This window comes from Vidua macroura, chromosome 4, assembly GCF_024509145.1.
Source record: "Vidua macroura isolate BioBank_ID:100142 chromosome 4, ASM2450914v1, whole genome shotgun sequence".
NCBI classification, from domain to species: Eukaryota; Metazoa; Chordata; class Aves; order Passeriformes; family Viduidae; genus Vidua; species Vidua macroura.
The window spans coordinates 59,170,064-59,181,824 of record NC_071574.1 but is presented as its reverse complement, the minus strand read 5'-3'; the positions used below and the strand labels follow the sequence as shown (position 1 = coordinate 59,181,824).

Here is an 11,761-nt window from a genome sequence, read left to right as displayed (position 1 = left end):
TGACAGAATTTCAGTAGGTTTTGTACTCTCTGTGAAAAAGATGAAGGCAACAATTCTGCTCTTTCCTTAGTTCCTTCACCTTGTAGCTATGTGGTTAGAAAAGCACTTCCAGCGCTCGGTTAGATAAAACCTACCAAAAAAGTAAGCATATGAAAATAGAGGAGTTGATGGTTACGGCATCCAAACAATCATAATTCTTTTATATATGGGCATAAAGGGTTAAAAAAATAGAATCTACTGAAATAAACTAAATTTAACTCCACATTTCCCTCAGGTTCTCATTACAGAAGCAAATTAAGGTTGTCTGGATGGCATTCAACTGTGTGTTTTCTTTTTTAATATATTTCATTTTATTGAAGTGCAATATTTTCCCTACATTTTCTAGGTTTCAATTATTTTTTATAGCTAATGGAATTCTAAAATATTTTAACATTAATATTCTAATACGTTTACTTTTTGCATAGTTTCTTGGCAAAGATTTTTTCTTTGATTTCTTTTCTTTACTATTATTAAGAATGTTATACATGAGCATTAAAAAATAATCATGTGGATAACATGACCTTTAGAACCAAAATATATGGGGCAAAATTAGCATATTGCTTTTCAATGTCTTTGTATCATAATTGCATGAACGTTCAAAAGTCATGAAGCTTAACATTGATTTACAATTCATCATCAGATCAGACATGTAAATTATTATGGGAGAACTCAAGATTTCTTGTTTCTGAGTCCCAGCTAGAGCTAGGCATATTTAGAAGGAGGAGGGAGACCCACAGGAAAATAAGTGAAAGCTTCAGCAGAGTCAGTCTGCACTGTTCAGAAATATAACTTAGTAGGTTAAAAAACAATCGAAAAGCCAGGAGTGGGGAAGGCAGCTGGGACACGACTAAAACCAGCCAAGTGTTGAGAGAGCCTTCATTTGCTGTATGGCAGAGCTGAGTTCAATTCTGCACTACATCCAGGCCTGCCCCTTTTCCCTCCCAGAGGGACAGCCTCATCACCGGACAAATCTCATCATTCCAGCCATGGATGATGGAGCATTTCCTAAAAGATGCTGCATGCCCTCAGCAAATGGGAAAGAGATCATCCTACCCCTCAAGCATGCTGGCTGCTCCTGACTAACTAAACTCTGATATCCCTTGTGGCCAGCCCAGAGCTGTTGACCCCACCTTGACTACTGGATATATCATCATAATTACTCACAATTATATGGTTAATATATTTTTTAATTTTAATCTGTGTTTCTTCAGCTCTAGACTGACTAATTTTAGTTCTATGCTAAATCTGAAGACTCTGCACTGGTAATTTCTGAGATAATTCCATATTAATTAAAGCAGCATATTTCTTGCAGAATCTGTTGAAAATAATTTTACTGAAACAGTGGGTGGTGGTGTAAAATTAGTGAGCATCCATCTTACACTCAAAGAGAAAATAAGGTCAAGTACAAGAGAATGTATTTTCACATATAAATCAGAGAGGTTGCCTTTGGTTTTTGTACAACACAGATGCTATGGTTCAGAAGGGGAACCTGTTCCTCTATTACTTTTTTGAGTTGAATAAGTAAGCTTTAATAAATTTTCTTGCAGCAATTGAAAGCAATTTTTAATAGCCTGCTGAGGTACAAACATATACTCCTTCTGTTTGAGTTGCTACATGATCTGGACACTCCTCCAGGGGGGCAGACCTTGTAGCTACAGACATATACTTGCTTCCTCCTGATGCATCTGAGATCAGGGCTACCTGCAGGATTCAGTGAATGCTACTTCAATGCCTCGTTGCCCAAAAATTTCCAGAGTTTCCTTGGGTCTCCTACCTCATCTCCTACATGCAGTCACACTAGAGTATTCCACCCTTCAGAACAGATTATTCTATCACTGGAAGCACCACACAGTTATTCCTAGCACAATCCAGGTCCATGAGCTTCTGGAGACCTAGCTAGTGATCACTGAAATAATACCTTAAAGTTTCAATTTGCCTCCTACACCACAATATTCAGGTACATAAATATAGGCTGAACATTTGTGCAATTAGTAGAGATGTCTCCTGCATTCTGTAAAGCAAAACCCAAACTTACTCACAGAGCTGTGAACAACACCTTCATGTTTGGTAAATAGTGGCAGCTGCATCTGCACAGTGCATAGAAAAGGAGATAATACTGTGTTCTGGCTATAGCAGCACACACTGCTGCAGAAACCCTTCTTCTGCCCACAGCACATAGGAAAAACCAGCAGTAAAATCTTAGCACTCACAGAATTTTGGTTTGTGTTCTAGTAATGTGACCAAATTAACCAGCCATATTATAAGGGCTGTCAGAAATATTATCTGATATGCAAGTGCACCAGCAACAACACAAGCTTTAAAAGCCATTTTGAGAATTAAACAAAGATTGACAGTATCTCTATTTTGTAGTGCCAACTTTTTGAACACTTTGCATTTGTCAAGAAACATATGATGGTGCTGGCAGCAGCTCCCAGTTAGCACTGATTCCCTTTGTGAAAGCCACTGCCTAAACAAAGAACTAGATATGGTCTCATCGTCAACAAATTTGAAGTGTCTCTGCTCTACTGGTGAATTATTGTTATCCTGTAGAAAGAGAAAGAGTGCAGAATTCTGCAGCACACAAAATAAGCTCTTCACAGGTTTTTTTGGCTGTTCACATGAGCTATTCTATCACTTTTCAGCAACTCCAGCTTACATTATATCTACAGACTTACAGTAAGCTGAGATAGTCACAGTATTTAAACCTTCAAACAATCTATGCTGCAAATCTGCCAGCCTCCTGTTCGTCAGAACGTTTCATCTCAGCTAAAAATTATCAGTTCAGAGGGATAAGAGCACAGAGGTATACAGATGACTGTAATGCATTCCACCAGACAACCTTTATGAATTTTTTAGCTGAACTTTCCTCTCTCCTTGTTGTTCTTGCCAACCACATGCAAAACATTTTAGAGACAACAGCAATTCCTTGGAGGTTTACACGTACTATTCAATTCCCAACAATAAAAAATAAAATCTTTTTTCTAAACCAAGTTTCATCTCATATTTTTCTTAATTTTAAATTATAACTAGCATCCAGTACTTGCACTGCAGAGCTGAGAAGCTAGCAGAAATTGCCACATTCAATTAGCACAGCAAAAGTAGCAAACTAGAAATAGGATTCCATTCACTTTAATTCACTAGTTGGTTGCCACAAATACTCATCTGTAAAACACAGAATTCTGAATACTCTAGACATTATTATCCTTTCATGAAGATGTTTGTTTACTTTGGCAGCGATTCTCCTGGGAGAAAGTCTAATGACTACTACTACCAAAAAAACCAAAACAAAAAAGAAACAGAAACTGCCACTAGCAAGCAAGAGAATATTAGACTAGTGTGCTGGTTAAACTCCAGGGTACAAAGGAGAAAAAACAGAATAGATCACTGCTTTGCATTCTTGTGACCAGAACCTATATCCTTCAAGTTTAGCAGGCTTTCACGATGGAAGCCAGACTTTGAATAAAGCAAGAAAGCTGCCCATCTCCTGTGAATTTTAAGATTTTTAACATTAAAAACAAACAAAAACATAACATGAGGGTCGGAATAAGAGAACAAAGCAAACTATTTCAATCTCTGGTATTAATATTTCCCACTGCTTTTAATTTCATTTCAACACACAGCTGTTGTCTAAGAAAGGGTTTTTTACCCAGTTTTGTTATATCTGGGTAAGTAATTATTTTTTTTAATGAGAAAAATCACCAGGAGAAAAGGTAAGCTACCATAACTCAACAGTCTGTTCACTGCTGAAAAAGACTTCCCTACCTCCTTCCTAAGGGTGCATGACTATTATTTTTAGAGTTTAAAAAAATCAAGAACAGAACAGTGAATGAAGCACATTGTTATAAATCTTCAGCCCTCTTTTTCCTGTGAAATGTCAAACCTCATCATCTGCTTTTCTATATGAATAACCTGCAGTCCCAGACTGTTTACCATGTTTCCATGGGAGGAAAATGCCATTAACAAAAAGTCAGCTTTAGGGTTAAGAGGAAGCAGCTCTAGCAAAAGCATGGTGTATCTGAATGGTGTATTTTGTTACCAGTTAGAACAATGTGCTGTTCCTGGAATACATATGCAAGATCATGTCACAGTTTAGGCTGAGCAATAAAGCAGGCACATATCAGAGACCACAGGACAGTAGACCACGTACTTCCCTAAATATCCTGATCCCAGGGAAGATTGAGCAGATCTTTAGCAGAACCCTTGCAAGCACTGCAGGACAGACACAGCTACCTAGATAGAGAGGGCTAACAAAGACCCTGGGAAAAGAAGTAGATGTGAAAACAAGAAGGAATGGTGAAACAGCCAGAGAAAACAAGAAACAGATTTTTTTTTTTTTTTTTTTTTTTTTTTTTTTTTTTTTTTTTTTTTTTTTTTGTTGCTGCAGTGCTTTGGAAAAGAGGTCAAATGAAGCAAATGAAGTAGTAAATCATTGCAAATGGTGAAAGGCCTATAAATATTGTGGGCTGTGGAAAGACAAACTTGTTGCATTACAAGAAGGCAATGAGTCCCTACTATGCTGAGCCAATCCACAAAAGGTTTTTTGATGTCAATACTATCTGCAACACTTACTTTAAACTGTAACATGCAAAAAAATAATCAAAAAAGCTGTGTTTAGTATTGGAATGAAAGCAAAGATAGTTCTAATGTGCACATCTAATTGCAGCCCATATTCAAAATCACAGGCATGGTGATTTTCCAACTAGCTAATAGAAGGGAAAGAGCAGATTCTACCACTGGTCAGAGCTATTTTGTTTTGTATACATTAGGCTCCTGATATTCTAGTGTGTGTGCCCATTTACAAAATGAGGAAGCGCTGAAATAGCTCTGTGTACATATCAAGTCTACATACCATATTTAAGTTTCATGTCTTATGGTGTGTTCACAAAAACTGTAAGACTTGTTAAGTGATATCTGAGCATTACAAAGTATGGATCCTACCCCACAAAATAAGACAGACCTTTTAAGAGGAGCTAAACCCACAGACCACTCTGAAGTGCACAGCATTTCAGTACAGTCCCATTCAGTTCTTATAACTGCTAAAGGTTTTATTGTTCAAGCAAAAAAAAAGAACAGTGAGCCAAAATCCATTCTCATATAATAATATCCTGTTCCTAACACTGGCCAATAGAAGATGCTGTTCTCTTGGGTTTATACAAAGAAAGAACTTAAGCTGTGCATGGCAATATCTAGAAGAGATGATAACCACTCAGGGGCAAAATCACTACCTTGATGATCTCTTTCATGTCACGCAAATGGCAGCCATAGGCTGCTCTGTAACCCTTACAGTTTGTCTTTATATAGTTATAATTATTTTATATAGGTTAATGTGATTTGTCCTTATACTTTCCATTCTATAGCACTGGTGGTTAAACTCACTACACAAAATTTAACACCCACTGCATGATGCAGAACACCAGACAATATGATCGTTGTCTTTCAGGCACCAACAAATCCAGGAGAGCTGTCAGCCCTGGCTCTACCACAGGCCTCCCAGGTGAAGTCAATGTCTGGCACATTTGTTGGAATGAATATACAGAAACAGGTTGATTAATAGCTGCAAAAACAGTAACTTGGTTCTACCATACTGACAGCTTGCTTTGCAACATCTGTTTTTTTCAATTTAGATATTATGTACAGTGATATTGCATATGGCTTGGCATTTCTAATGTTTGTTGTCTAGTCTAAGGAACTCATCCCAGCTCCATGACTCTCTAGCTTCTTCAAGTCACTCAGGTGAGGCATGGCTCTGCCAGCATGCTCCCCTCTTCAGGCAGTCTTGCTTCAGTAACCATCAGGGAACATGGAGCCCAAGACTCTCAGTACACTCTAAAGTCTGGAAAGGCGAATTTAGGGAGTTCCTGTGTTGCAAATAGGTGAGGCACCTGAAAGAAGCATAACACACACTTAGCTTGTTCTTACACATTTATTTAGGCATTTATTTTCAGACAATATTACCCTCCAACTAGTCTAATCCAAAAAAAGCTCTCCAGCCTTCCCTAGAAAAGCTAAGATAAAAGAAAGCAGGAAGGAATCAAGGGATTACAAGGGAGAGAAAAACATTAATGCAAGAGGGTGTAAAGGCCAAATTGTCAAAAATCAAGAAACTGGAGGCTGGAGAGAGAAAACAAACTGCCAAGGACAGGCCTCAGCACTTCTTGATGGCACCAAGGTTCCAGGTAGGAAACTTGACTTGGCGGAGGAGAAGCCAGAACTTGTGGCCTCAGCACACAAGGGGTTTTGTATCTGAAACAGAAGACCATGCAGGATGCTTCTTTTGATGCTTGGTACAACTGTTCTTGCTTGTATTAGAGTCAAGTAGCATGTGCCACAGGACCAGGGACCACCAAAGACCTACTGAATTCTGCAGTAAGACAGCCAAAACCTTTCCTCGTAATCAACAGAGAGATCAGGTTTCTCTCTCTAAAAGTACCTTTGTTAGGGGATGAATCATCCTTTGCTAGCACCTGTCTTGTGTTTGTGGAACATTAGGCAGCTAATGCAGAGTGGACACTTGCTTTTTACATGATTAAAAATAGATGATCTTCACTCTGTAAAAGTTGACTTAACAAACACACGCAATTGGGTGAGTGGCTACCATGCCAGAGATAAGCTGTTGTGAAGGATGTGAGCATTCCTGTCTTTCAGTCAATTTAAAAAATACTTGTGTATGCCAAGACAGCTGTTTTGAAAGAAGAATTGCTAGAATTCGGGCTTGATTTAAAGGTGAGGGGCAGGGAAGCTGACTGCTTACAAAAAAAACCCTCAGTTGAACTAGTTGCTACACACTTTGCAGAACTAGGTAACTGGTTATAGGAGAGTGCAGTGCAGCAGTGCTTCCACCCTTGTTAGACATTGCCTGAGAACGCCCCAGGTAGAGGACAACTTCTGTTCAGGCTTGCACACAACTCAATGTCAGGTGTATGACAGGAACACAAAGGGATGCCAGATGCTACCAGTTCTGCAGCTCACCAAATTAATGCTTATGAGAATTGTGCTGTGAAGCAATTCAGAGTTCAGAGAGGAACCAGTACTTGGCCTGCAACATTTACTCAGCATGCGACCATCCGTAAGGCCTTGGCCTGCACTCTGGATTTTTTAGCCCCCGTAAGCCTGCCAAGTTCTTGAAACAAGTGCCAATATAACAAGTAATTCTGGAGTGCCATGCCTTAATACAGCAAAGACAAACACATATCAATTATTCTTTGATGGTGCAAATGCATTTACATATTAGCCCTGCAAGATAGCACAGATTCCCCAATATATATCCACACAGGTTCACAACCACATCAGAGATGCCTGCAAATGCTAAAACAATTTTTTTTCCCCTCTATGTTTTATATGCATCTAGAAAATATATACAGATTTAAGAAAAAAGAACTGCTACACTGGGTCACACCAAATGTCCATAGGGCAGGAGGAATGAAGCTATCCAGTCACTGATAGTGGGCATGGACAGATACCTAGAGAAAAGTTCAACAAGTCAAGCACATAATGACACTTTCCCCAAGTACTCACACATGCAACAGCCCTGTATGAATTCTCTCACTGCTGAGCTACAGCCTTCCCAGAGCACAGAGAGGCCGCCGGTTTTAGTCTTTTCAAGGGCATATACATTGACATCAGTGTTACATCTGTACGTGCCAAATTGTTAATTTGTTTGCATTGAACAGCTGCCAAGAATGTGTGCTTCCACTGTATGGAAAGGGTAAAACCCCACCTTTGATACTGGAATACCTCAGAAGCCACCACCCCGTGCCACCACACCTCGGCACGGGTTCCGCCCGTGCTCCCGTGGATCTCTGAGGCGCCAACAAACAAGGTTTGCTGGCAGGCCCCGGGTGTGTGACGAGGAAGGGGTGACGAGCCCATGTTTCCGCGGGAGCTCTGGACGCTACAGTGCCCCACGGGACAGGGAAAAGGACAGGGACAGTCCCGCAGCCCGCTCCCACAGGGACAGGCACACGGCGCACCCCTGACCGCGCTCGGAGGGGCGGGGCCAGCCCGGGGCTGGGCGGGGCCTTGACACCCGGCCCGTCTCGTGCCGCCGCGCTCGCGCTCCACCCCCCCCGCCCCGCCCATGGCGCGCGGTCGTGCGTCAATGCAAATGAGCGGCGCGCGAGGCGGGGCAATCGCCCTCTCCTCCGCCCCGAGTGAGCGCCTGACGGGATCACAGGCGGCAGGAGAAACCGACGTCACGGCTGCCCCTGCCCCTTCTGTTGGGATAAAAGCCGATCGCAGCCGCTGCCGCAAAACGAAATAAAATCTCTTTATTGCAGCTGTTTCTCGCCTGATGATAGAAAGGTCGTCAAAGCCCAATGAGAAACGAGAAAACTTGAGAAATGAGAAACTTCCTTGCCCAAGAGGCCCACAGGGCTGGCACCTCCCTCTGGCTGAAGTGGTAGCACCCACCCTGCTCGTCGGCGCCAGGGGGGCGGGCGAGCTCCCGGTCTGATGCATTATTCATGAAGGGGCGGGCCCACAGCGCTTTACCAGGGCCCGCCGGGCTGGGGCGGTGCCTGTGACGTCACTGTGACGAATGTTCCGGCGCTCTTAAGGGCGCCGCGGCGGCTCCGAGCCGGCAGCGGGGCGGGGGCAGCCGGGGGGCGGCAGGAGCCTCGCTGAGGAGACCGGGTCGCCTGCCCCGTGGAGGTACCGGCGGCCACCCCTCCTTCCCTCCCCGCCAGTGCCAGGCCCGGGAATGCCCCGCTGTTCCCCTGCGTTGCGGTGTGGCGGCTGGGGGGGTCGGACGGAGGAGTTTCAGTCCGGGGACAGTGACCTGTCCGGGCGAGTTCCTGATCTAGTGGATCCCTGTGGGTGCGACTGCAGGCGGGAAGGGCCGCCTGACCGAGGGTCCCAGTAAACGAAAAGGAAAAAGAAATCTCCGATAAAAATGGGCTTGTATCAAAAAGCTGCGGTATTTTTAAAGCAGTACAGTGGCGTTGATGGGAAAAAAGAGAGCTTTATTCTATAAATAAGCTATTTTGGGACTTACATAGTGGTTTGCGATAGGCGGGTGTTTAAACTCTCCCCCCGCCCCCCAACACTTCGCCACAAAGATTATTAATTATCTTTGTCTCTTTAGTGTGCTGAGGTGGGGGTTCACCTCTGCGCCGAGCCGCTGTCAGGGAAGCTCCCGCAGACGGCCACCTCAGCCCCTGCCCACCGCCGGCTCCTTCCCCCTCTCCGGAGCGGCCGCGGCCGCCTCGCCTCACTCCTCCTGCCCCTTGCCGCCCGCTGCAGCCGGTTCGCCCGGCAGCCGGGTCGCCGCTGCCCTCCCTGTTTCTCAGCGGTCGCTGCTGCGCATCATCAAAACATGCAGGATGAGCTGCTCCTGGGGGTGACACAGCAGCAGCAGCCAGGCAGCGAGAGGCTGGGCAGCAGCCCCGCGTCGGGACACCCCCCTCTCGGCCACCCCTCCTCTGACTTTAAACCCTGTCTCAGCCCCCACCAGGATTTAAACAAGCAGCAAGCGCAGCAACCACAGCCGCCGCCTCCTCAGCTGAGCCAGAAGAGGAAAGAGTTTAAGCAGCAGCTCAGCAGCCCAGCCCAGCTCGGCAGCAGCCACCCCCTGAATAACCACCACCCCCCAGACTATCATCACCACCCCCCTCAGCAGCAGCAGCAGCAGTTCAGCCACCCCACTGACAAGTACCAGCAGCAGGAGCACAGGCAACAGCAGCAGCTCCAGCTCCTCAGCGCTCAGCCCCCGGAGCCGCCGCGGACAGGGGATCACTCGCACCACCGGCCCGTCGGCCCCGCCGAGCACCAGGGCGGCGCGGACAGGGGGGGTTTGGAGCGGCTCGCCCCTTCCTGCCCGGGGGGATCGGCGTCCGCGGACCCCAATGTGGGGGTGGCCGCCGCCTCCTGCGTGAATCCGCCTTCGTCTCCTCATCTGCAGGCGAGAGCCAAGCTGCCCCCCATGGAGTCCCCCCCGAACAGCCACTTACTGGGCAGCCCCGGGAACCTCCTGCCCGGCGGGCTCGGCTCTGGCTTCAGCAGCCTGCAGAGCCCGGAGATCCCCAGCCCCCATCACCAGAGCGGGGGCGGCTCCTCCTCGGCGGCTTCCCCTCCTCCTCCGCCGCTGCCCGGCTTCGGCACCCCCTGGTCGGTGCAGACCTCGTCGCCGCCTCCGCAGCAGACACAGCAGCCTCCGGTCTCCAGCGGCGGCGGCGGGCAAATCAGCGCGATGCCACCCCCAAGCCCGGAGTCCGAGACCAGCTTCTACCCGGGGATCCCGTCATCGATCAACCCCGCTTTCTTCCAGAGCTTCTCGCCGGTGTCGCCTCACAACCCCTGCGCCGGGCCCTTCAGCAGCCCCTTCTCGGCCGCCGCCCCCCCGCCGCCGCCGCAGATGAATTTACCTCAGCAGCAGCAGCAGCAGCAACAGCAGAACCGGAGATCCCCTGTGAGCCCCCAGCTCCAGCACCAACACCAGGCGGCGGCCGCCGCCGCCGCCTTCCTGCAGCAGAGAAACTCCTACAACCACCACCAGGTACCGGGCGGCGGCCGCGGTGGGGAGCCACGGGGCGGGGAAGGGAGACGCGGGGAAGGGACGGAGGCTCCGCTGCCCTCGGTTGGCCGGCCTCGGCAACCGGGCGGCTTCGTTCTCGCCGGCGCCGGGCGAGGCTGCGCCGCGGTGACAGCCCGGCGGGACCGCGGCGGCGGCAGCAGGGCGGGGCCGGCCCGGCGGGAGGGAGGGCACCTGCGCCCCCCGCCCGGTGGCCGGAGGGGTCGGGCCGGAGCGGTCTGTGGACAGCAGCCGCCCCTCTCCCGGCACTCTGCCCGCCCGTTCCGGGTGGCAGGTGCCGGGGTGGCTCTTCTTGCCCTCCTTGGTGCGCCTTCGCCTCCCGAGGGACGCCGGGGTTTTACCCGGGACGAGAAAAGAGGGTTTGCGCTTGGAAAAAAAAGAGCTCAACCGCTCCTGTTGGTGTCTGGGACTTCCGCCGTCAAAACGCCCCCCCTTGTCCCCCCGAATCGTCCGCGGCGGGCGCAGTGTCCCCGGAACAATGAGTCTGACAGCTCCGGCCGGCGCCGCCCCCCACCCCGGGCAGCCCCTTCCCCAGCCGCGGGCTGGCCCTCGGGCGGGCTCGGTCGGACGGGCACAGGTCGCCGAGAGGAGCGTCAGATGCGAAAGTTGACACCGCGCTGCCTTTCAGGGCTTTTGACTGACGTTGCTTGAATGTGTATCTGAGGACAGCGGAGTGTTTCAAGTTCTGTAACCGATTTTAATCGAGGGTTTTAACAATCCCGTGTTAAAATGGAAGTTTACATTTCTTCCTGGAACAGAATATTATAAGAAATCAGTGAGAAGCAAATCCGTGTTAATATTACCTGTTGTTGCATTATAAGCCCATTTTGCTCCAATAATTTGCTCATTTATGAAAGGCTGAAGTTACACAGGCCTCATTTTAATTTCTTTTTTCATTCTGGTATTAAATCCGATCAGATTTAATCAGTGGCGGTTCATTTGTATCAGAATTGGAATCTCACATAGTGTGCCTATTGAAGAACTGATTACGATGCAATATGATTAGGAGCTACTCGTCCTTAACATTTATAATAACATTCTTCAAACAAATTCCAGGCAATTCTCCAACAGTGAGGTGTACAGGAATTTTCTCTCACTTACAAGTTGTGGGTATACTTAAGCAGTGCCATGACAGCATAGCTAGCAATATTAGAGGCTTGTTAACATTTGGCATTATCTCTTAAGGTTTGTTTC

At 47.2% G+C, this 11,761-nt stretch overlaps 1 protein-coding gene across 2 annotated transcripts in view; it reads left to right on the top strand.

Moving 5' to 3' along the window:
* The first annotated feature begins 9,284 nt into the window (after window positions 1-9,284).
* Window positions 9,285-11,761, top strand: part of CPEB2 (cytoplasmic polyadenylation element binding protein 2) — a 50,847-nt gene continuing 48,370 nt past the window's right edge. The window contains exon 1 of one of the 2 annotated variants that reach the window (XM_053974867.1): window positions 9,285-10,531. In XM_053974867.1, the coding sequence (XP_053830842.1) occupies window positions 9,353-10,531 (1,179 nt within the window). In that variant the 5' untranslated portion in view covers window positions 9,285-9,352. The remainder of the gene's footprint in view (window positions 10,532-11,761) is intronic. The other variant, XM_053974869.1, reaches the window with a different exon arrangement.